General features: G+C 38.1%; 1 protein-coding gene across 2 annotated transcripts in view; it reads right to left on the reverse strand.

Annotated features, from left to right (window-relative positions):
- FRY (furry homolog (Drosophila)) overlaps positions 1-27,100 on the reverse strand; it is a 272,464-nt gene that overhangs the window by 91,618 nt on the left and 153,746 nt on the right. For both annotated transcript variants that reach the window (XM_011946910.1, XM_011946909.1), the window contains exons 24-31: positions 25,029-25,086; positions 23,395-23,486; positions 22,943-23,115; positions 21,674-21,834; positions 20,452-20,562; positions 13,962-14,116; positions 5,949-6,048; positions 5,467-5,638 (exon numbers count right to left, since the gene is read on the reverse strand). In XM_011946910.1, coding sequence (XP_011802300.1) covers positions 5,467-5,638; positions 5,949-6,048; positions 13,962-14,116; positions 20,452-20,562; positions 21,674-21,834; positions 22,943-23,115; positions 23,395-23,486; positions 25,029-25,086 — 1,022 coding nt within the window. The remainder of the gene's footprint in view (positions 1-5,466; positions 5,639-5,948; positions 6,049-13,961; positions 14,117-20,451; positions 20,563-21,673; positions 21,835-22,942; positions 23,116-23,394; positions 23,487-25,028; positions 25,087-27,100) is intronic.

Genomic DNA, 27,100 nt, shown 5'->3' on the forward strand with positions numbered 1-27,100 from the left:
TTCTGAAACAGCAGCTTTAATCGATTTGGCCCTTTTCCTAAAATTAAAATTATAATTTTTTACTTTGGAGACCATAATGTTATATCACAATACTTAGACAGTGCTAAGCTATTATGTTTTATATAGGTCAAAATTTCCAAATTTACTTGATTTCTACATTTACGGATGTGTCTGATGTATGTGACTGTTATGTCACATACTCAAATCCTTATTGAAATCAGAACATTCATTTGTCCCAAGGTACGGGGCATTTTCTAGGCGCAAGCCACTGTGCTAGACATGACAAAGACAGCAAAGACTGACGAGGCCGGGCGCGGTGGCTTAAGCCTGTAATCCCAGCACTTTAGGAGGCCGAGATGGGCGGATCACAAGGTCAGGAGATCGAGACCATCCTGGCTAACACGGTGAAACCCTGTCTCTACTAAAAAATACAAAAAACTAGCCGGGCGAGGTGGCGGGCACCTGTAGTCCCAGCTACTCGGGAGGCTGAGGCAGGAGAATGGCGTAAACCCAGGAGGCGGAGCTTGCAGTGAGCTGAGACCCGGCCACTGCACTCCAGCCTGGGCGGCAAAGCGAGATTCCGTCTCAAAAAAAAAAAAAAAAAAGACTGACGAATGATGCAGTTCCTGCCCCTAAGAAAGAGACTCAGGCAAATTATGTTGACAAATCACTCTGCGGCAAGGGAAACCATGACAAATGAAATCAGAAAGGCACAGAGTGCTTTGGGGGTTCGGTGGTGGAAAATGACTTCTGGGTGCAAAAACTCAGAATTTACTTTTATGGTGGGAAAACTATTTAAACTCCACTAGAAGGATCTGGACTTTGAAGAGGGGGGAAAAAAATTCCCAAAAACGAATAAGAGAGAGAACAGTTACTCAAAAGACCTATCTTTTAACAACGGTATAAAAATCTATAGGCTTTTTGGAGCCAAGACTTATGTATTACATAATTTGCTTGTTTATTATGTTAATTGCATTTTTCCTGACAGACATCAGCACCAAGAGGGTAGGGATGTCTGTCTGAGGTATCCCAAGCACCCAGGTAGCTCCTGGACAGTCAAGGGTGGTTCCCTTTTTAAAAGGGAACAAGAAAAGAAAACTGCCATAGACATGCAAACAGCCCTCTATTCACTGCTCCAGAAATACTTTAAATAAAATGTGAGACAACATCAGTGGGATGCTCTTGTTCAGTGGACCTGAACAACTTGGCCGTTTACAATAATTAGGTCATTTGAAATTACAGGCAATAAAAATTTCACCACAGGGTTTATATTAAAAACAAGTATTTGGAATCTATTATAACTCCTAATTTTTCTGTGTTATTTTTAAAAAGTAATTTCCCATAAGTCAAAACAACCAAAAGGTAATTCTTGAAGGAAATGTAGGTTGAACCTGCTTGCAACTCATAGGAGCCTCTGATCTGGTTAAAGTTGCTGGACTGTTTGTCTTCTCTCTCCTGAATCGTGAACCACCCCCACTTTCCTAGCATCTCCCTCTCAGCTAATAAACATGCTCCAATATCGCTCATCCTTACAATTCCTCCTCTGACACTGCACCCCGCTGGAGGGCCAGCCTCTCTTTCTACTTTCTTTCCCAGCCAGGCCACTGCAATCTGGCTTCTGCCACTACCTCCCTGTAGAAACTACTGACAGTTACCAATGAATCTCGAAACTCCGAGAGTCATTTTCAGGTCTTCTCTTCTGGGATCTCTCTACTGCATCAGAGGCTGTGGACTGCTCACTCTCTCCTTCTAAATCTCTTTCCGTTTCCATGAAACTCTTCTCCTGAGTGTTCTCCCTCCATTCCTTCTCACCCTTCCGTCTTCCTCAGACCAGTCTGCAACAGTGGGGGTGTCCAGGCCCTTTCTTCCACTCTGTGCTGTCTCCATTCCTGATCTCATCTGTGCCTGTGGCTCTAATCCCTTCCATCCTGCTGTGAGCTGCTAGTGCTGACCTCCCCTCAGTCCAAGCTCATACATACAGGAGGAAGTCCAGCACACACATACACTCAACATCCTGGGCTGGCTCCCAATCTCTGCCGTGCCCCAAACCTTCTCTTCTCCCTGTATTGGGTTTCTAGGAAGGTTATCACCACTGACCTCCCTGATATCACAGTAGGCATTCTCTTCTGTGCCTCTGCCTGGCAGCTTTTCACTCTGGTTTCTCCTCTTCAGTCTCATTGGGCTGTCTTTGTTCAGGCCCTTATCATTTATTATTTCCTCCTTGGACTACTGCCATTGTTTCTTAACTAGCCTGCTCTCTCCAGACTGGATGTTCGCTAATCCACCCTCCATACTGCAACCAGGCTTTTAAAAATGCAGTCTAATCTTGATACTCCCTCTTCTTGTTTGCAACTCATCAGTGGCTTTCAAAACCCCAGCAGCTTGCTTGGATGCTCTCTCTGTTTACAGAGCTCTGAAGGGGGATTCAAAAAGCACATATGGAAGATTGCTGGCCTGCAAACCTCTTAGTGTACACAAGGCCTTCCAAGATACGATTTTGGCCTCTGCGTCTGTCCATGACCATCTCTAGCTTTTCCTGTTCCTGCACATTATGTTACCCAAGCTGACCTCTATATAATCCCCTAATTACATCATGCTAGTTTGTAACTCTAAGCCCATGCATATGCAATAGTCTCTTGGTCTGTAATGTCTGTCAACTACTTGTCTGCTATGCAAATTTCTACTCCTTTCAAACTGCAGCTGAGACAACTTCTCTGGGAAGTCTTTTCTGATATTCCTGGCCCAATAATTGATTACTCCCTCAGCTACTGTCTAATACATTGAACATTTTTCTTTTTTAAAAAATTGCATTTGCTATACTGTATCAAAATCATTTGATTGCACATGTAGATTTTGGTTTTTTTGAGACAGAGTCTCGCTCTGTTGCCCAGGCTGGAGTGCAGTAGGACAATCTTGGCTCACTACAACCTCCGCCTCTTGGGTTCAAGCAATTCTCGTGCCTCAGCCTCCTGAGTAGCTGGGACTATAGGCATGTGCCACCATGCCCAGCTAATTTTTGTATTTTTAGTAGAGACAGGGTTTCACAATGTTGGCCAGGCTGGCCTTGAACTCCTGGTCTCAAGTGGTCCACCTGCCTCAGCCTCCCAAGGTTCTGAGATTACAAGCATGAGCCACTATGCTTGGCTTGATTGCACATCTATCTTTACTGCTGGACTATGAACCTCTGATGGGAGGTACTTTTATTTCCCTCTGTATTTCTGAAACCCAAGCACAGTGCCTAGCATGTAGGCAGCACTCAAATCTTGGGTGAAATGCATAAAAATAAATTTTAGTTTTGTAAGAAGAGAATTAATTTACTAAAAAGGCTTTTATTGGGTCTCTCCACTGTTTCTGGTATTACACAAAGAAGTGACTAACTCTGCCTCAGGTAGATGAAGAGGTCTGCACAGTAGAGCTGGATGTTAAATTAGATCTTATGAAAAGTTGAAGTTAGGAAGAAAGGGTAAGGGCCATGAACAGCATGTACAGAGCAAAGATTTACAAGAGGACTTGGAATGTTGGTCAAAGATTCAGTAGGATTGGAGTAGAGGATTCTTGAATGAAAAGGTAGAAAGCAAGTTTAGAAAAGGAGTTTTTTTTCCTCACCCCTTGGCTGAATTCTAATTTTATAGCAATGGCTTTGAAGGAAGATAGATCTAGATTTAATTCTGGCTTGGTTGCTTCCTAGCTATATGGTCTTGAGCAAATTATTTAACGTCTCTAAACCATAGTTTCTCATCTGTAAAACAGTGATGATGGTGGTGGTGGTCATTGTGATAATTCCATGCCAGAACTGGGTCAGCTGCTTGGTTTTCATTAGATCATTTTAATCTTCACATCCTATGGGGTAGTCATTACTATTACAGATAAGGAATGTAATTTAGAGGTTCTGTGACTTGCCCACAGTCAAACAACTAGTGAAAGGTTGCCTGACTCCAAAGCCTCTGTTCTAACCACTGTACTATACCAGGGGTTGTAAATATTAAGTGATGAATGCAATGCACATAAAGTGCCTAGCACGGAGCCTGGTACCTACTATCTACTCACTAAATATAGGCTGTTATCAGCTATTTTTAGGACAATTGGGCAGAAGTTTGAGTTAAGAAGTGCTGTACATATTTGGCTTCGCATAGTGGATGGATTGCCACGTGGAGGATAAACTGTAGTTAGGTAATGCAGAGGCAGGGAAGGACTGAGGAGGATCTGGACAAAGCAGTGGTGAGGTGGTGATAGAGATGGAAAAAGAGGATGAATTCAAGAGACCAAAGTCTGTCTCTTGGCAAAGTGCTACATAAGCTTAGGCAAGAAGTTAGTTGACAAATGCAATTCTTTTTTTATTTTTTTTTTGAGACAGAGTCTCACTCTGTTGCCTAGGCTGGAGTGGAGTGGCATGATCTCGGCTCACTGCAGTCACCGCCTCCCAGGTTCAACTGATTCTCCTACCTCAGCCTCCCAAGTAGCTGGGACTATAGGCACGGGCCACCATGCCCGGCTAATTTCTGTATTTTTTGTAGAGACAGGGTTTCACCATGTTAGCCAGGCTGGTCTCCAACTCCTGACCTCAGGTGATTAGCCCTCCTCGGCCTCCCAAAATGTTGGGATTACGGGTGTGAGTAACCGGCCTGCCAAATGCAATTCTTTAGCAACTAATTTTCACAAAAATTATTTATGAAGATTGCAAAGAGTATGCAAAAATTCAAACTTTCAACAACTTATATATGTGGCAAAATACAAGCTACAAAACACCACCACTATCACAACCACCAAGTAACTTACAGCAATTATATGTATCATAAATTATACTGTTCATATTTAGCTTTTGTGGGAAATTAGTTTCTTTGGGAAATTTATATATATAATGTGTGCAGAAGTTAGTATTATTAATCTAAGCACCTTACATTTGTCATATGTATGTTTATGCCTACACTGCTTTAGATAAAGAACTTTTTTTCATTTAAAAATTATTATAGAATTTACTTTCACATGTCACTGGATCTAGCCCACAGTAATTCTGACCTACAAACTTAGCATCACTAATTATCATTCTAAGATTTTTTTTTTTTTTTGAGACAGTCTCACTCTGTCGTCTAGGCTGGAGTACAGTGACACGATCTTGGCTCACTGCAACCTCCGAATCCTGGGTTCAAGTGATTCTCCTGCCTCAGCCTCCCAAGTAGCTGGGATTACAGGCACATGCCACCACCACACCTGGCTAATTTTTGTAGTTTTAGTAGCGACAGGATTTCACCATGTTGGCCAGGCTGGTCTCAAACTCCTGATTCAAATGATCTGCCTGCCTCACCCTCCCAAAGTTCTGGGATTACAGGCATAAGGAGCATCGCTCCCAGTCATAACTCTAATATTAAACTAGAATTTAAAAAGAAAAATTACTTAGAGTAACGACATGATCACATATGTCGTTATTAGAAACGATCACATATGTTATTATTGACTATTGCCTGGTACCTGAGAAGAGGGGGAGTGTGAGCTCAGGGTACATCCTGGCCAGCTCACACGACAAGAGGGTGAGTGACAGGCTGTAGAGGGGCGGCAGCGGGCCGTGTGTTCCATAGAGAATACTTCCCGGTCTTTGCTCAGCAACTTTCTTCGAGTATACGAAAAGCTTTGCTTCAAGGATCTATAAAGAGGTAGGAAAGTAAAAAGTAGTATGAAAAATATTAGCTGGATACTTCAGGAGCATCTGTATTTAACAAAGGTTAGAAGTAACAAAATTAACGCCCATTTAAAAACAGTATTAAAGGTAAAACACCAGTTTAATTAGCATGTTCACAAAAGATTATATAATTGCTTTCTCACTCTTCATAGCCACAAATGATATGCAGAAATAAACAAAGGCCTATCAGTAAACAGCAATTAGGCAATCATCTACCATTTCTATTTTCTGCACTCAAGGATGGATGTTTTCTACGCCAGTAAATGATACGTGCCTGCATGAGTTGCATGGAGATTTCATAAATCTCTCTGTTGGTGTCAGAGGCCTTGAATAGAACAAGGTTTAATAATGTCACTATGTCGAAGGGATAGTTCCTAAAAACACAACAAAACAAAAGCATGGTTTATAAGACAGCGTGGCTAGGTTGTTACCTCTTAAAATTCTAGCTGGCATGCTGACCTTGGTCACTTATTAATGACATTCCCACCCCCACTTGGCCATTTTTTGCTTCTTTCTTTTTCTATTTATCCATAGATAAAGGGAAATGACTTTATTTTCGTTTAAAATTAAATACTGGACACGAGGATAAAAGAACACAAAAGTCTTATTTGATGCAAACAGACTTTAATGCAAACCAACAAGTGAAAAAGACAGAAAAGGAAACATGTACTAAATTTCTCAATAGCTCACCAAATTAATATTTTCAATTGATTCCTCTAAATTTATTAAGTGCCAAACAACTACCAGGAACAACGTGCAAAGTACCAACGATACAAAGATAGCAAGGCTGGTCTCGATCCTTAAGGAGGGCTTACAGTTTAGTCATGGAGACAACCTGTACAGTCTAGTTCTGATGCGCGTTATGGTGGGAACATCCACAGCATGCTACAAGAATCCTGATGAGGGACACCTATGTTAGATGGGGGTAGGGAAGTCTTTTCTGAAGAGGAAACAAGTAAAATGGCTCTTGAAGCACCAGGTGATATTAGCCAGGGTCATGGAAGGGGTAGTACAGGAGTGTTCCAGATAGAGAGGACAGCATTTTGAAAGATTACAAGAATGAAACAGCAAGATACCTATTGTAAAAGGGAAGAATCTTCGTGTAGTAGACTGAATAAAATAAGTAGAGGCACAGAAGGAGGTGAGGCTAGGCCAGCAGGTGGGTTCAGAAGATGACGAGCCTATGGACTTCATCCTAAAGTTTCAGAGAAGCACTATAGGATTTGCCACGGGAAGGGAGGCAATGGCATTCACTTTTTAAACAATCATGCTGGTTGCTGTGTGGAGAGTGGATTGTATGGGGCCAAGAGTGGAACCTGTTACAAGAATCCAAATGGGAACTGATAAGGGCTTGAATTAGGGCAGAAACAGTAGAGACAGAAGGAAGGGAGAGATCTGAGGAACACTAAGGAGATAAAATCAGCAGGATTTGGTAATTGATAGCATGTGTGGGATGGGGGGAGAGGAACACAGAGAATAGCTTATGTGGCAATTGGCAGTATAACCATATAGAGTAGAGAGATTAAATTCATTTTTTTCTTGCTACGCAATCCTATTTAAAGATGTTATCTTTTCACCATATGTATTTTCTTAGATTGTAGTGGAAAAGAAGTCATAAGTAGAAAACTCCTGGTGAGTTGAACTTTTTCTTTTCTTTTCTTATTTGAGACAAGGTCTCACTGTCACCCAGGCTGGAGTGCAGTGGCATGATCATGGCTCACTGCTGTCTTCACCTCCTGGGCTCAGGTGGATCCTTCTGACTTGGCCTCCCAAAGTGTTGGGATTACAGGTGTGAACCACTGAACCTGGCTGAGTTGAATTATTGAATGGTTTATATGTAGAAGGTGGGTGACTACTATTTATTTTCAAACAAACTTCAGGAAGAAAAAGACAGTCTGAAGGTGAGAAAACATGTTAGTTGTTTTTCCTTGGGATTCTTTTTTTGGTTCTACATAATTACGTCGTCTAAGAAATTCTGTTTTAGAACAATCACTGCTTTGGTTTGAATGTTTGCCCCACCAAAACTCACGTTGAAATTTAATCCCCAATGTGGCAGTATTGAGAAATGAGGCCTTGAAGTGGTGACTGGGTCATGAGGCTGCCCTCATGAATGGGTTAATCTATTCATGGATTAACGGATTGACACGTTTCATGGGAGTGGGGCCAGTAGCCTTGTAAGAGGGGGAAGAGAAGCTAGCATGCTCAACTCTCCTGCCATGTAAAGCCCTGAGCCATCTCAGGACTCTGCTGAGAGTCCCCATCAGCAAGAAGGCCCTCATCAGATGAGGCCCCTTGACCGTGGACTTAGTCTCTATAACTGTAAGAAACAAATTGCTTTCTCTATAAACTATCTAGGTATTCTGTTGTAGGCAACAGAAAACAGAACGAGACGATCACCCTTCCAGAAAGGCTGTCCTACTGTGAATACATCCCATTCTACATTAAGTTCAGTGAGAAATTATAGTAAGAATTGGTTAAGCACATGAAAAACTTTTTCCGCTTTCAACATTACTCAAATATTAATTTTTATGACATATTTTTCTTCTGAAAGATTCAAGCAACACATAGGGCTAGCGGGTCTGCCCTGAAGATGGTTCACTTACAGGGCTGCAAGTTGGTGTTGCTTGCAGGTAGGTGAATAGAATAAAACATAGAAGTATCTCATGTCCTTTCATTCTCCCAATTGTTATTCTTATCCAAGAGGCAATTACTGTCAACATTTTGATATTTCAGCTGTCTTCCAAGTCTATATATGAACATTTGCATCAAAATACCTCTCCTTCAATGCACAGGGTTTTAAACATAAATGTGATTACACCACTTGTCTGTACATACATACTATTGTATGATCTGCTTTTTCGCTAAACTATAAGGCTCACTTCAGTCTTCCTAATAGCTGCCACATATTCCATTTTAGGAACATATCCTAAACAACTACTCTTGTAATGGGTACTGTGGTGTGCCACCTAGATCCTTCTTTGAGGATGGAGGCACTAAATCCTCCAGCTAAACTGATGGCAGCTGAATCCTCAATCTGAAGCCTTCTCTGGGAACTGCCTTCAGCCAGAGGTTTGCCTAGGTCAAGGTTATATCTGCTCCCCAGCAGCAGCCCCAGTGGGAATGACTGAGGTTTCTTTTCTCTTCCCAGTCCTAATTCCTTCATTTCCCCATAGATGTTGACCCCAAGGGCCCACCCTAATAAATGTCCTGCGTTCAAATATCCATCTCAGTCTGTTTTCTGGGAAATCCAACTTTTGACATGCATTGATGGACACTTAGACTGTTTTCACTTTTTCATTATAGTGCCACAAACACCAAATGTGCTGGCCTTTCTTTAGAAAAAATTCATAGAGAGGTCGTGCAGGGTCAAAGGGCACATTTAAAATTTTGGTAGATACTGATATATTGCCATCCAAAATAGGTTTATTAATTTTTATTCCAAAATGATTACTTTTCTGCAACTTGTATTTTTAAATAAACACAGTCTGCTTGGTGGGTCTGATGAAAAATTGGGGAACTACCCCCAGATAATGGTGGTGATGATGATGAGTGTCAGAATGATGTTGAATGATGGGTGACATGGATGTTATCATGTGCTTACTTTGTGCCAGGTACTGTGCCAAGGCCTTTACTTCTATTATTTAATCTTCACAACAAGCATGCAAGGCCTAGAGAAAAGTACATGCTTCAGGTCGTGTAGAAGTGGTGGAGTCCAGACTCCTAGATAAGTCTGACTTCAAAGAATTCAAGCTCTTCTCCACAATGCTCACAGTCTCCTAGACAGCCCACAACAGTGCATTTCATAGCCAGTGTAGTTTGGAATTGTTACAAACTGCTGTATCTCGGAACAGACCTTTCTGCCTATAAAAGGAGAAAGGAAACTCCCTTCTGAGCCTTATGGTAGCAGAGATGCTTTACCTATGTCTCTGTCTTCTGACACTGGAATTTAATACTAATACATTTATATATATACAAATATTTATATATATATGTATATATATATGAGCCAAATATATTGCTGAATCGCTGGAGATTTAGAGGCAGGAAAAGGGCAGACAAAGCCTCCCTCTTACTAGGCAGGGTCATGCACTTGACCTTGTAATTAGATAATTTATTTTGTTGTTGAAGAATGAGCTACGAGATTCATGAGCAACAACATTGAAAGGAATAACAGATCCAGAAAATGAAGGAAACCCAGAGGAGGAAACAATGAAGGAGATTTCAAATAAGCAAAAGAGTACAAAGAAAGTATCTGTACTTAGATGTTGAAACCAGGCTGAGAAATGGAATCTTATACCTTTCAGTATTTAATTATTCAGCATAGGCAGAGCAAGGGTAAAAGATAAATCAAGACAGCTGTGATCACACCAAATAAAAATCAAATGATAAAATAAATATGGGAGGTAGATATGACTCAAAAAGTAAACAAGAAATCAAACTATCTAGAAGAGAGGAGATGTTGTAGAATGTGGGAAATGTCGGCTAGCTCTGGCTTACCTAGTACTACGTTACAAAGCTCAGGACCGCTCTGAGGTATTCTGAAGAGAAAGATTTTACTAGTTAATTGAGGGGATTACTTCACAGCTGTTCTCCTCCAACAACTATTGAATAACAGCGTTTATGGGGTATTTACCATTTGTTAGGCCTTAGGCCAAGAGGTTGTTTTTGCTTAATCATTACTCGAACCCTGTCATCAACCCTATTTCACTAGTGGGGAGGCATCTGCAGTAATTTGTTCAAGAACACACAGCTTGATTAGAGGTCGAGTGAGGATTTGAACCCAAGATAGTATGTTTCTGGAGCCCAGATTCCCAACTCTGCTCTCCCGAAATACTCCAGATGGCTGACACAACCAAATAACGTTATTTATCATCAGTTAGGGAGTGTGATTGGGATTTATGAATCATAAGCTTTGCCTGTCTTCCTTGTTGATAGATGGATATTATTCCCTGAAGAAATGGGCATTTGTTTCTAAGAATTCAAGTTTGCTAGGCCTGACTTAAATTAGGAAGATTTATAGAAAGTTAACTTAAAGAAAAACAAACATACAAACAATGCCAACACAAACCACCACCAAAAATAAATCCAACGAAATTATTTAAAAATCAACACTTTGCACTTTGTTCTTAAAAAACAATTCTAAAACATCTATTAAACACGTTTTAAGAGTATGTTGGAAGGTAAAAGTAAAAATAATGAAATTCTTAAGTATTTAAAATGTAAAGAGAATTCTGGTGCGTTAAGCTAGTGATTGGAAATGGCCTATACTCTTAATACACAATTTACCTTGATTTATAACTTTGGAAAGTCATTTAGTTTCTTTCTCAATTTTCTTATCTATCTTATTCTAATCTCATTTGGAGTGAGGGAAAAATCAATACAGACACAAACATAAGCCAAATAGTTATTTGAACTAAAGCTGGTTAACAAGTAAGCAATTTTTTGTACTAAACTTTTAGTAGTGAGCTGTATCTAATAGCTTTTAATCAAATATGTTAACATATTTTATGAAAAATTTTGCAAAATTAATACTGCCAGTTCTTTTTTTTTTTTTTTTTTTTTTTGAGACGGAGTCTCGCTCTGTCACCCAGGCTGGAGTACAGTGGCCAGATCTCAGCTCACTGCAAGCTCCGTCTCCCGGGTTCACGCCATTCTCCTGCCTCAGCCTCCCGAGTAGCTGGGACTACAGGTGCCCGCCACCTCGCCTGGCTAGTTTTTTGTATTTTAGTAGAGACGGGGTTTCACCATGTTAGCCAGGATGGTCTCGATCTCCTGACCTTGTGATCCGCCCGTCTCGGCCTCCCAAAGCGCTGGGATTACAGGCTTGAGCCACCGCGCCCGGCCAATACTGCCAGTTCTACCATCACTTTCTTTTTCCTAATTTCCTTTGGTCCTATTCAAGTTCTGTTCTGACTTTCTATCTCCTAATATTACCAGAGTCATAGCATAGTATAGCTATAGAGTTTTGACTAGAGAACAGTAAGTTCACAGCACATGCACACACACACACTCACACTCACACACAGTCCTTTACTGCTGGAAAAATAACCAAAAAGAAGGATGCAGAGAACCATTTTCCCCCATTGCCACAGCTAATGAACATTGACATATTAATTACACAAAAATGGCAAATCCTCTTTTCTAAAGCTAAAAGAGAAAATTTAAATCAACGAGAACTTTTAAAAAATTTTAATCTTTCAGGTAATTTAAAGTCAATTATGAGTGGTTTCTTAATAAATAAATGTGCTTATAAACTGTCATAATCCTCTACAAATAAATCCTGGAGATAATAATTCCTATTTGAAAAGGAGGAGATCATTATTTATCTTACAAGAATTCTTCGCTTTAGAAAATGACTTGTAGGAGTTACTGTGTAGATAACTTGTTTGAGAAACTTAAAATAAAATTCAGTTTGCATATGACTTTTCAGAAACATATTTCATAAGGTCTTCAGTTGCTTTTAGATGCAAACTTACAGAAGACGAATGAAGCAAGAGCTGAAAATACCACAATTGGTTTTGGAAAAAAGTACTGCAAACACAAGCACAATGACTGCTCAAGCCTCTCTGGAGGCCTGTCTAGACTACACAGGCTGAGAATTTATGTGGAAAGAGCAAATTTAGGCAACAGCTGAAATTTTAAATTCTGAACATGCCCTGTGTTGAGAAATGGCAGAAACGCTGGTCACTATCTGGACAGTTGGGTTCAAGCCATTGTATGCTTCTGACCTCTGCCCTTCCTTCAGAATAGATGAGTGTCGTGAATGCAAATAGATATGCGGTATTTGTCTAAGAAACCAAGATAGTGTATAATGATACCTTAAAAAATACTTGGAACATAGCAGGTTTTATGACCTAATATTTTTGTGACTAGAGATATTATTGAAATTGAGACTATGTTGCTAAATTTATTAAACATTTATTTGTGCTCCCTAAGGAAAAATACCTAGACTTACTCAGAGAAATTCAGTGTAATATTTTGTGAGATGGCCATGCAATGCAATAAATTTGATTAGGATAGTTCAAGCCAAGTTCACTGGGAGAAGGGCAGTGAAGAGGTGAAACTTATTTTTGTCAAAGAAAGAAGTCCAAGTGATAGATTCTAAATATATTGTTAAAAATCAATGGGTCATGTGAACTAAACTTTATTTTTAGAATGTTGAAATATCTGAAATTTAAAAAAAAGCACTCTGGAGAAAGAGATTTTTGTAACAATGTTCTTTTGGTAATGTCCTAAAGTATACTTTTTAGTAATACTTATCACAGGAAATAAAACTTGATGGAAAATCAGGCAGTTTAGGTTATATTCATTTGCTCTAACTTTTATGGATATTAAAATCTATAATAAAAGCTCTACTACTGAAAGATTTAGATATGAAATATTATCTACTATCTTTATAAAAGAAAGATAAAAATTTTCAGGAGAAACTTGTCTCCCTAAATAGCATGTTCATTTTAGGTTTATTGAAAGTAGACGTCTTCCAAAATACTGTTCTTATTAACTTAGACCTATAACAGATTGGAATTTAAAACTAATTCACTTTTATTCTCTTGATCTGGTAGCTCAAGATAGCTATTTAAAGTGCAACATTTAATTAAAAAGGAAAGTTGACAGTCTATATGAATATTTTCAAAAATAAATGAGCTGGTTTCTCTCAATTTTTCTGATACATAAGCTCTTTATTGGGAATAGCTTATGCAACTTGGAGAACTTTTATTAACCCTTTCATCGTAGCTATGAACTTATTTCAGACATAAATTATGCTGAATGGCTACACTGAATGAATAATTTATATAACAAAGGCAATGGTTTTAAAAGTGTAATCTATAGAACCTTTGGTGCCACACTTTCTTTTCTTTTTTTCCTTTCTGAAGTTTTTGACAAAGTGAATTTAAAAATTTTAGGCCACTTCCTGGGTTTGGTTTTTTGTAAAGATGACTGATGGGCTATAGTTCACCCTCGTTACCAACATTTCTAGACATTCCTTTAATTCCTATAATGTGTCTTCTTTGTCATTTTCAAATCCTGCTGTAATACCTGACTGAATTTCCACGCAATTAGAAAGGTACTGTAACAACAAATCATTTCCTGATAAAATGAGAAAAACCAATGAAACTGCAACCTTACAGGGAGTAGTTTACCTGCTGGGGACATACAGAAAATTTTATATTCTCATATAATTTACTTTGCTCATAGAGTTGCAAAACAGTCAGCTCTCCATCATTCATATCACAAAAGGTAACCCTAAACATACTTGCCACTCATCACTGCTTATAAAAATTCATACCTGCTTCCACACACAGTTGCTATGGCTTTGAAGCAGCCAGATGCAAGTTGGTAGGAACCTGTGTAGCATCGGTCAATTGCCCAATTAAAAAGATTTATTTGGTCAGGATTAAGTTCCAGTAGCAAGACAACAACTTCGCAGCCAAGTTGATGAACCTGAATACATGGAGCAAATCAATATTATTCGTATTTGATGAAAGAATGTTCCAGAGAAATACACAGATTAAAGCTTAGTCAATATAAACTAAGTAAAATGAAAGGAAGACTGAGATTTCGTCTTGGTTGATTTATATGTCACATATTCTTCAAGAGAGTATAGTGTCGCAACTGAAAACTGAAACGGACACATCAAATTTGATCATGTAAGTCTGTTACATAGTGTCCACCTATTCTCAATTTTTACCTCTGAAAAGGGGTGGCCGGGCACAGTGGCTCATGCCCATAATCCCAGCACTTTGGGAAGCCGAGGTGGGTGGATTACCAAGTTCGAGACCAGCCTGGCCAACATGGTGTAACTCCATCTCTACTAAAAATAGAAAAAATTTGCCGGGCTTGGTGGCATGTACCTATAGTCCCAGCTACTCAGGAGGCTGAGGCAGGAGAATCACTTGAACCTGGGGGGCGGAGGTTGCAGTGAGCTGAGATTGTGCCATTGCACTCCAGCCTGGGTGACAGAGTGAGACTAGGTCTCGAGAAAAAAAAAAAAAAAAAAAAAACCGGGGGGAAGACTTTATTGGCAATTTTTTTTTTCCATTTAAAATATGTCTGAAAAATACATGTATTTGGTTTAAAAAATCCAATATACAAAAGGATATCCTCTATGTATTAGCTCAGAGTATTGTGGGGGATCATTTGATCATTTGATGTTACCACCGTGCATGCAGGGTGGCCACTCACCTAAAGATTTTGATGCCGGTAGGAATAGTGATAATTATAGTGGCAGATGTGAAGTATGCTTGTGTATCAATGTCTATTCCTACTACAAAGTCTCTTAAGGAAAAAAATCAGAGGAAGTATGACTGTGAGGATTGGTTACTAAATATACTGTGTGAAGCTTAGTGGCCTATCTTTCAAAAAGAAATGCAGTCTCAATAGACTCTTCTTAAAGTTTTTTTAATTAAAAAATCATACTAGATAGCATTAATAGGATGCTGAATCGATGATTCCTGAAGCTACTCTCAAATACTAGACGGTCAGTGAATATGCACATTTGTCCAGGAGAAGGCTGGTGCCTAGAGCTACATGTTACGCTCTCCTCAGAAAGTAACATTCTGGCCAGGCGTGGTGGCTCATACCTGTAATTCCAGCACTTTGAGAGACCAAGGCAGGCGAATCACTTGAGGTCAGGAGTTTGAGACCAGCCTGGCCAATGTGGTGAAACCCTGTCTCTATTAAAAATACAAAATTAGCTGGACATGGTGGTGTGTGCCTGTAATCCCAGCTACTGGGGAGGCTGAGGCACAAGAATCGCTTGAACTTGGGAGGCGGAGGTTGCAGTGAGCTGAGATGGCGCCACTGCACTCCAGTCTGGGCAATGGAGTGAGGCTCTGTCTCAAAAGAAAAAAAAAAAAAGTAACATTCTGGTGCCTCCTCCTAAAGTTGTTCACTCTTCTTGCCAGTTGAAATCAAGTTGAAAAGGCAAGATTCTGGCTTCTTCATTTTTTTTACTTACAGGGTTTGGGCCTAGGTAGGAGTGATACTCTAACTGGATGGTCAAACATCTGCCACCTAGTTCCCCCCAACTGGCTTTAAGTAATTCGCAGAAGATAAAAGCTGATGATATCATTGCAAATGACTTAAAATAACATTTCATTAAAAAGTTAGACTTGAGAGAAGAATCAAGCTTTTATTGTGCTTTAGAAACTTACGTTGAGGTATAAAATACACAGAAATCGTATATAATTCCTATGTATATGATGAGTTATTTTAACACCCTCCTATGATCACCACCAGGTCAAAACCCAGAATATTACCAGCACCACTGAACCCTCCCCTGGGCACTCTCTTAAACACCAGCCTGTCTTTCCTCCCCAGGAGAAACCACTATCCTGACTTCTAGCACTACTGGTTAGTATGGGCAGTTTTTTAGGTCTATATAAATGGAATTATAGGTATATAATTTTGTCTCCTGTGGCTTTAATTTGCATTTCCTTCATGCTATAGACTGAATGTTTGTAACCTCCCAACCCTCAATTCACATTTAAATTTTAACCCCCAAGGTGGTGGTATTTGGAGGTGGGGCCTTTAGGAGGTGATTAGGTCATGAGGTGGGGAGCCCATGTGAATGAAATTAGTGCCCTTATAAAAAAGACCCCAGAGATTTCCCTTGTCCCGTGTGTCAAGTGAGGACACAGCAAAGAGACTGCTGCCTATGAACCAGGAAGGAGGCCCTCATCAGACATAAATCTGCCAGCATCTTAACCTTGGACTTCTTGGCCTTCAAAACTGTGAGAAATAAATTTCTTTTGTTGATAAGCCACTTGTTATAGCTGCCTGAATGGACTAAGACACATGATTATTAATGAGTTTGAGAACCTTTTCTTATGTTCACTGGTCAGTTAGGTAACCTCTTCTGTGAACTGCTTAAATTTCTTGCTCATTTTTCTATTGAGTCTGTATTTATCTTATTTATTTGTAGGAGTCCTTTATATATTCTAGATAAGAAGTCTCCGCTGATTGTGCATTACAGACATCTCTCACTTTATGGCTAGTCTGTTCATGCTCTTAATGGTGTCTTTTGGTGAACAAAAGTTATTAGTTCTTCCTTAGGGTTAGCAATTTTTGCGTTCTGCTCAAGAAATCTTACTGTAACCCCAGGGATGAAGACATTCTGGATTATTTTCTAGAGACTATTATTTTAGCTGTTACATTTAGATCTGCAATCCACCTGCAATGAACTTTTGTAAAGTGTGAGGAAAGGGTCAAATTTCTTTTTCTTTCTTTCATTTAGTAAGGCTATCCAACTGACCCCAAATTACTTATTGGAAAAAACCATTTTTCTCATTGCTCTGCAGTGCCATCTTTGAAATAAACCATGTGTGCATATACATAATACATGGTAATTTTCTGGCCTCCCTATTCTACTCCACTGGTATATATATACTTATTCTTGGCCAATAGTTCAGTGTTTTAATGACCATACATTTATAATAAGTATTGATTTCTGCTAAAGTGAATCCTCTCACTTTGATTATATTGTTCAAAATTATCTTAGCTATTTCTCGTCCTTTGCATTTATAAATACATATATACATTTATATATATATTTATATATTTTACATTTTATATATTTATTTATATATTTATATATATATATTTATTTAAAAGGAACTTCCAGTTGTCACAAATACCTTGCTCAGATTTTGACTATAATTGCATTGTCTCCATATTGCATTGTCCTCCATTCTAGAGGAGAATGACTTCTTTACAATAGTGAATCTACCAGTTCAATAGCATGGTATATTTTTCCATTTATTAGATGTTTAATTTTTCTCATTAATGCCTTACATATTTCTATGTATGAGGCCTTGCACATTTTTGTTAGGTTTATTCCTAAGTATTTAATGTTAAATCCTAATTTTAAAATGCCATTATAAGTGGCATAATTAAAAATTTATTTTTCCAGCTCCTCATTGTTGCTGTACTGAAATATAATTGATTTTTAATTTTGACCTTTCATATGGCAACCATGCTAAATTCACTGATTAATTCCAACACTTTGTTTAAAGACTTTTTGGAATTTCCTTCACACACAATTGTGTCACCTGTGAACAATGAGTTTTACTTATGTTTTATTATTCTTTATAATCTCTTCTTTCCTACTGCAATGGCTAGGATCTCCAGTATGATGTTGATAGAGGTGGTGACAGTAAGCTTCCTTGGCCATTTTAATCTCAGAGAGAATACTTTCAAATTAACTATTAAATATGATGTTTACATATTTTATACTAAATATGGTGTTTATAGGGTGTTTTGTTTCAAGGTGCCTTTTGTCAAACTAAGGATGTTCTTTTCTATTTGTAGTTTTGCCAGGAGTTTTTCTCTTGAATAAATGAAGAACTTTATCAAATGCTTTTCTTGCATCTGAGATCATGTTTTTTGAGATTCTGTGAATATAGTTAATATATGAATGAGCTGACAGACATTTGAATATTAACCAACCTTATAGTCCTTGAATAAACCCATCATGGTAAGTCATCTTTTTTCTATATCACTAAATTCAATTTTCTAATATTTTATTTAAAGTTTTATATCTATGTATTAGACACAATCTCATGAATGAGACTGCCTTTTAATTTTCTTTCTTGCTACAACCTTTTCTTGTTTTATTATCAAGGTCATTCTGGTTTCACAAAATGTACTGGCATGTATTTCCTTTTCATCCGTTTTCTCTTTAAAAATTTGCATTGAATCCATGCAATTTGTTCTTTAAATGCTCAGTAGAATTCATTAGCAAAGCCATCTGGTTTTATAGTTTTCTTTTTTTTAACACTTTAAAGAAAGTCATTCCCTCTTTCTTGATTGAACTTGCCATGGATTTGTGAATTATTTTAGTATTGTAACAAATTCAACTTTTGGTTTAATGATCACTACCATTAATTTGTTTCTCTTTCATTAATTTCTACTCTTATTTCTATTATTTCCTTCATAGTACTGTTTTTGAGTTTGATATTCTATTCTTTTTCTAATTTCTTGTGATGGATGCTTAGGTCATGGATAATCAGCCTTTTCTCTCTTTAATATGAGGGTCTTCAAAAAGCTCGTGGAAAATGTATATTATGAAAAAATTATGCATGGATTAAATTTTTTTTTTGGCACCAAAATAAACTTGTGCTAACTTGTTATAACGTGTCTGAACAGAATTTAGTTTGAGGCACTAAGAAGGAGAAGACATCAGTTTCAAGAGCCTCTATCAGAGTAACATGAATTCTGCTGAAATTGAAGCAAGTACAAACATCCAATTTATAGCGAAGCTTGGGTGGAAGAATAGTGAAATCATTGCTGCTTTACAAAAAATGTATAGGGGCAATTCTCCCAAAGAAATTAGCAGTTTACAAATAGATAACCTGTTTTAAGATGATGATGAAGATGAAGCCCACAGTGGTAGACCATCCATACCAATTTATGAGGAAAAAATTCATTTAGTTTGTGCCCTAATTAAAGAGGACTGATGATTAACAGCAGACACAATAACCAACACCACAGACATCTCAGCTGGTTCATCTTATACAATCCTGACTGAAAAATTAAACTTTAGCAAATGTTCCATGTGACGGGCACCAAAACTCATCAGCAGTAGACAAGCAGAGCTTTCAATGACAATTTTCAACAAATGGGATTAAGATTCTATAGATCTTCAAAGAATTGTAACAGGAGACGGAACACGGCTTTACCAGTGCTATCCTAAAAACAGCGCAATAAAAACAACGGCTACCAAGAGATGGAAGTGGTCCAGTCAAAGCAAAAGTGGACTAGTCAAGAGCAAAAGTCATGGCAACAGATTTTTGGGGTGCTCAAGGAAAGGTACTTGTTGACTTTCCGGAAGGCTAAAGAACAATGACATCTGCTATTATAAAAGTGTTTTGAGAAAGTTAGCCAAAGCTTTAGCAGAAAAATATCTCGGAGAACTATACCAGAAAGTCCTTTTTCACCTTGACAATGCTCCTGCTCATTCTTCTCATCAAATGAGGGCAATTTTGCAAGAGATTTGATGGGAAATCATTAGGCATCCATCTTACAGTCCTGACTTGGCTCCTTCTGACTTCTTTTGGTTTCCTAATCTTAAAAAAATCTTTAAAAGCCACCCAATTTTCTTCAGTTAATAACGTAGAGAAGGTGGCACTGATGTGGTTAAGTTTCTAGGACTTAGTTCTGGGATGGATTCTTTAGGCATGGACTAAGCAAAGACTTCGAAAAATGTCTTGACCTTGATGGAGATTATGTTAATAAATAAAGTATATATTTTTAAAATTTTTATCTTTTAATTCTATTCTTCCACAAAACTTTTTGAAGTCCCCTTGTATATGTGTTTAAGGCTATGCATTTCATTCTAAGAAAGGCTTTACTTACAGCCCACAAGTTTAGTATATAGTACTTTCATTATTCTTCAGTTAAAAATATTTTCCAGTTTCCATAGTAATTTATTCCTCAACTCACTGGTTATCAGGAAGTATTTTCCAAAATTATCTTTTTGTTATCGAATTGAATACCAACTTAATGCTACTCTGATTAGAGAACATACTCTATCATTTCACTAATGTGACCTTTGTTGAGATTTGCTTTATGACCCAGCTTATGGTCAATTTTGATAAATGTTACTGTCTTTTTTATCTTGATGTATCATAGTGTAAAGTGAACAACACATAAATCTATATTTGTATGGCTGATGTGTGAAGAGATTGCATTGTGAACAATGCTTATACATCTCAGTAACTCAACTGAGGCAGAACACAGAGGACATTTAAAAACAATGTATTTTTGCCTATACTTACTCGTAAATCTTGACAAGCCAGAATGTTGTCAAGCCATTTATATAGGTAGCCATCTGGGGAAAGGCCCACATTGTCGAAGACAGGGCCACAGCACAGTACTGCTGACATTGCCTGATGATAAAAACACAAGACATGGAAGTGAAACTTGGAATGATCTAATGGTATCCAACTTTATAAAACATAATTGTCAGACTTACAAATGATAAGGACCCTCCAAAGACACTTATTTCCCCAAGATTTTTAAAGCATTCTTTAGTAGATTTAATAAAAAATACCGGATTCCAAATTTGGCTCTTTTCATAACAATTAAAAACCCATAAGTTTACCTTTGTGGACATTTAATTTTATAATTATAACAACTCCTTATGACCACAGTAAGTATTCAAAACCAAAAAACCATTTTGCAATATTTAAAATAAGCTTTCCTTCAATGTTTCAAGTGAATTCTGCTTATAAGATAAATATAGCTTTTCAAATTTTGCTTTTACGACAAATATTGGACTAATGTATTGAACTGAGACAGTATAAAATATATGAAAAATATGAAAGTAAATAATTATAATCCTTAATCAAAGGTAAATAAAATGAAAAATATAAATTCAGTTCCTCTAAAGGGGTGGGTGGAGGGATAAATCAAGGGAAAGTAGGAGAAGAGATCTTGAATAACTTTGTAATTGGCAGGTCCAACTGACTATCAGGGCCATAGTTTAAATTAGCTCCACCGAGGCGAAGGTAACCTGAGAGTCAGCAACTTATGTTCTGTATGACAGAGCTGATATACAGCTAGTTTTCTGAAGGAAATTGGACTGTAAAGGAGTCATGCTTCTGAAGGCTTTGAATAGTCCTAGTTGGGGGGAAATTTATTTCTGGCAGTCTTCTAGGACAAAAGGACATTAAAAAGGGAATGTTGCTCTGGGTAGACTTTGAACTTGGGATGATGTCTTTTTTTTTTCTTTTTTAGGTTGAAAGTTAATTGACAAGGCAGCTATATAATGGGTAAATGAGCAAAAATATATGGTTCCCATACAGGAGAAATATGAGAAGAAAATGGGAGCTTAGAAAAGCTATGCATGTGTGTGTCCATGTGATTTTTTTGTATGTGCGCTTAGATTTTATTCTATTCTATCGTATTATTTAAGTTTATTTTTAAGGCATGGTTGTTAGTTTCATGAGAGAGACCATCCATGTGACAAAAGTCATTCATGAGTACAATGTCACCTACTTTTAATGCACAGTACTGATATCTTGTAATCTGGTGATTTCTGTCACTGTAACGGTCCAGAGGAGTGAACATAATGCTGAAGGGTCCTGCCCACTGGCTGAATAAGATGAAAAGATGGTGCCTCAGGCTTTGCTGGGGGAAGAGAAATCTTCGGTGGTGAACTACGGAGAAAAACACACTTAGAGGTTATAAGACTGGAAATACTCTATATGGCTATTATGTATATTTCTTACATTTTGAGGAAAGGAACCACTTGATTTTTTAACTACGATTTTCTTTAGGCAATGCAACGTGCACTTAAAAAGTCAAGCTGTATTTTCTTTTCTAAGTGTTCACTCTTCCCGTCCTCACATTGCAGTCAGCAGCACCTTGACTCAGAGTGGGAAAGAAAGATCAAAAATAGGACCTGCAGGGATTTTTTTCTAATCAATACCTGAGAAAACTGCAACACTTTCCACTCAGCTGCTGCTTACATATTAAATGTTTTTTGACTGCTGCCCATCTTTAAGAGAACTCAGAAATAGCATAGACTGTCTATTTCAAACTCACATAGGTACTTCACTTGAACTGAAGAAGTAAACTCAAATCTTAATTTAGGGTCACTGAAGCTGAGAAGGATTGGTAAGGAGGCTACTAACATCAAAATGGTGAAAAGCAGAAACATTAGTTGACAAGGGGCTTTTTGTAGTAATACCAAAAACTTTTAATTGTAATAATTTTTTAGAGCAAACTAACCAGCTATTTTATTTTCTGTGTTCTATTAGAATGAATATGTTTCATACCCATTTGCTCTGTGAAAGATAATTTTCTCCATAATGTAATATTTAATCAAATGTAAAATATATTAAGCTTTATATAATTACATTTAATGTGTTGGTAGGATAGAGTCAGAGAGAAGAAATATTGCTGAAATTACCTGTTCACAGATTAGTACAGAGACAATGTGAAAAAAAATGAAGCCTGTGTGAATGTTACCTCTGAATTACTTCCTTCCTATGGAAATCACATCAGTTCATTTCCAGATGGAAACCAAAACAAAGAACAGAAATGACACACACAAAGCCAGATTTAATACTTATCATTCCCTTTCCAACTCTGTGCTGAGTAATGACAATCTGTTCTCATATATATGTCCTAGTATCTCAAAGTAAATAATCCCATCCCAGACCTGCATAAAGGCCAGTAGGGTTAAAGAGGAAAGCACGGTAATAAAGAACACAAATGGGCTTCCAAGCATGAATGGTAATTTCTTGTAATGGATCACTGTACCTGGAACACACTGAATCAAGTTGGCGACCATTGCACTAAAATGTGCCCGGATATCTTTAAGAATTTCAACTTCTTTGTCATTTTCAGCTTCTAGGAGCATGCGGGTCAAGTCCACGTATTCTAAGAACAAAGCTCCCAGGGCTAATGTATCCCGCTCTAAGGCTCCATTTGTGCTGGAACAAAGGAAAATTAAATTTTTAGATGATCAGTCTTTATGTCAAACTAATACAGACTTCATGAAAACTAAGATTCACTGTCACAACTCATATACTAAAGTTGTTCCTAACCTATATGCAGTGTAAAGAAAATACGAAAAAAGAAAAAGCGAGCTTTTGGATTTTTCTAAGTTAAGGGTACTATATTTAAAAACAAAAGAAAAGAGAGAGACAGAAAGAAAGACAAAAAGATCAGTTTGGTGAGAAGAGAGCACCTCAGTAGAATTCTGACCCTACCTGTCACTTATTACACCAGCATCAGCCAGAAGTTCGAAAATTCGAAGTAGTTGTAGCCTTAACAAGTCTCGCCGTTCTCGGCGTTTCTTGTTCTGTGTAAAAGAGGTAGTATCACTTACAGACATGGGCAAAACAATATTAACTTTGCTTTAGAAAATGGTATTAAGAAGAGGCATAATCTAGTCATTTTCAATTTTCTAAGCATAACAGTCAGCATATATTTTGCTTTCTTCCTAATCCTCAGAGGAAATGCTTGCTATCTACAGGCTGTAAGAGAAACACATCATAAGTGGGTCAGTAAATGTTAGGTGGAAATGTTGAGAAACAACAAGCCTCATTTCCCAGCTGCTCCCAGTGTCTGGTGAAAGGCGGAAGCATCTGAAACCAGTGAAAGGGGCAGGGGACGTGAAGTAATCCCAGTTCTGGTCATGGAAGTAACACTGTTCTTATTTACACCGCTGAATTTCTGTTATTTCTTTATTTTTACATTTTATCTATTTATTTATTTTTGAGATAGAATCTCACCGTGTCACCCAGGCTGGAGTGCAGTGGTGTGATCTTGGCTCACTGTAACCTTGAACTCCTGGGCTCAAGTGATCCTTCTGCCTCAGCCTCTTGAGTAGCTAGGACTCTAGGTGTGCACCACCACACCCGGCTGCTCGAGTAGCTGGGACTACAGACCTGCATCACCACACTTGGCTAATTTTAAACATTTTTATAGAGCTAGGTCTTGCAGCCTGGTCTCAAACTCTTAGCCTCAAGTCATCCTTCCACATGGGCCTCCCAAAGTACTGGGATTACAGCCATGAGCTACTGCACCTGACCTAATTTCTGCTATTTCTCGTATCATTGCTACTATATGAGAAAGTTTCTTTTCTCTTTCTTTTTTTTTTTTTTTTTGAGACAGAGTCTTGCTCTGTCACCCAGGCTGGAGTGCAGTAGCGTGATCTCGGCTCACTGCAACCTCCACCTCCCAGGTTCAAGCAATTCTCCTGCCTCAGCCTCCCGAGTAGCTGGGACTATAGGTGCGCGCCACCAAGCCCAGCTAATTTTTGTATTTTTAGTAGAGATGGGGTTTCACCATGTTGGCCAGGATAGTCTCGATCTCTTGACCTGGTGATCCGCCAGCCTCAGCCTCCCAAAGTGCTGGGATTACAGGCGTGAGCCACCATGCCTGGCCCCTTTCTAGTCTTTTTATTATTTTTATCCTGGTACAAAACTTTTCAGAATTCACTTCAGGGAAGGTGATGCTGGGGAAAATGCCTCATATGCCAGATGAGACAAATTACATTCTTGGCCATTCAACTACTTGCAAAAAAAACAAGCAAACACACAAAAACCCAAAATTCAATTTTAATCCAAACCTCCTGCAAAAGAATGTAATAGTTGACATACATGAGTATTTTAAATTGTTTTGCATTTATAAGTTTAGGACATAAAATCTATAGAACCATTTTATACTAATTACTTAATAAAAACTGAAAAATAATAAAAACAACAAAAGTTAAAATATCAAGAGTCATTGTTAAAAGCTGTTAGGTGTTTGTATTCTTTAGGGGAAACCACTGGGTTTGATTTAAATTCAGATGATTGTCCAAAAACTAAGCCTTAATTATTTAAATTCAAATTCTTACCTCTGGTCTTCTTTCCAGAGCTTCTTTCATTAATGGATGAAGTTCTTCTACCAGTTCTCTACGGACGAAAAAGGTCAGATTTGAAATTCATTGTTTTTGACACCAAACTTGTCACTAAACACTCTATATCCATTCAATCCCAAATTGCTTGCTTTTTGCACTTTGCTTCTAACACTACAATCTCCGTGACCTCTCCATTTCCCAATCGTGTGCTAGGCTGGAAACAGGTATTGTCCATACTTTGTATTATTCGTCTTAATTCCAGTGCTACGCATATAATTTTGGCTCAGTAACTATTTATTGACTTGATTTTGATTTAATGTTCCAGAGATCTCTATGGCAAAAACAAACAAACAAACCCTATGTGAACAATTAAACAAACAATATTTTCCAAGTATTTTCTAAATTCAAGTACTTTACTACAAGCTATGGAGCTGAAGATAAATAAAATTGAGCCCCTGCACACAAGAAATTTTCAGTCTAATTAGTGGAAAAGAGATGGGTGCGATTACCCCAGCGCTGCATTTGGGATCTGTGCTCGGGAGACTGACCTCTAGTTGACTTTAAAACAAAGCCTTTTTTGGATTTCAGAGCTAAATTCCTTTATTTCTACTATATAATAAATAAAAAATTCTGTATGGCAAGTACTAAAATTGTGAGATTCTCATCAAAACCTTTTCTTTTATATAGTAAAAATATAAATCTTGATCACAATATATGTCTTTGTCCTGATTATCTCCAGTTCTCAACATTATACTTTCTAATCTAATTAGTTCTCTTCTTCAAGAAATAACTTCTGAATTGCTAGGTCAAAAAAACAGACAAAAAGATAAGATGTAGCTTGTTGTCAGACTAGTATGTAGGTATTTTGTCTACAGTACGCCCAGGTTTGAAAACCTTGTACTTTCTGGTAGGACATTTTGTTCTATTAAACATCACCAGCCAGGAAAATCCAAAGATGGGAGTAAACTCTATGCCATTCCATACTGAGAGACAGAAAGCCTGGGTTCTATTCCTGATTTCTCCAATGCAGACATCAGAATTTCTTCATCGAAGAAATGGGAATAACATTGATAGTCTCCTCCACTTTACAGCGGCCATTTAACAAATATTTACATTGTGAATATTTACATTTAATATGTCCTCTCAATAAATTTATGAGATGGATTCTATAATTATACTAACATTTAAAAAACTAGACAGATACACTTATGTATGTTTATTTACTATGCCAACTTTACAGTTGAGAAAACTGAAGCCCAGAGACATTAAGTTTCCTAGACTCACGAGGCTAGTTGGTTACATAATCTTACCTGTCTCTAGGAATATTTAGAGGTCCATATATGCAAAACAATCTTAGATTATTTGGGAAAGAATGTTGGGTAATTTCAGGGATTGTTATTGTTATCTCCTTGTATTTCTTTTCTTTTCTTTTTTTTTGGTGACAGAGTCTCACTCTGCCACCCAGGCTGGAGTGCACTGCAACCTCTGCCTCCCAGGTTCAAGCTATTTTCCTGCCTCAGCCCCGAGTAGCTGGGACTACAGGCGCACACCACCATGCCTGGCTAGTTTTTATACTTTTAATAGAGATGGGGTTTCACCATGTTGCCCAGGCTGGTCTTGAACTCCTGACCTCAGGTGATCCACCTGCTTTAGCCTCCCAAAGTGCTGGGATTACAGGCATGAGCCACTGCGCCTGGCCATCTCCTTGTATTTCTATATGATATTTTGTCTTAACTAATTAACCAATAACTTGTAAAACTCTGGTTAACTGGTACCTACACAGTCAGAACTCACAATTACTTCTTTTAAGAATGAAATCTGGGCCTGGCGCAGTGGCTCACGCCTGTAATCCCAGCACTTTGGAAGGCTGAGATGGACAGATCACAAGGTCAGGAGTTCGAGACCATCCTGGCCAATATAGTGAAACCCCGTCTCTACTAAAAATACAAAATATTAGCTGGGAGTGGTGGTTCGCACCTGTAATCCCAGCTACTCAGGAGGCTGAGGCAGGAGAATTGCTTGAACCTGGGAGGCAGAGGTTGCAGTGAGCCGAGATCATGCCACTGCAC

This window comes from Colobus angolensis, unplaced genomic scaffold (genome assembly GCF_000951035.1).
Source record: "Colobus angolensis palliatus isolate OR3802 unplaced genomic scaffold, Cang.pa_1.0 Scaffold255, whole genome shotgun sequence".
Taxonomy (NCBI): Eukaryota; Metazoa; Chordata; class Mammalia; order Primates; family Cercopithecidae; genus Colobus; species Colobus angolensis.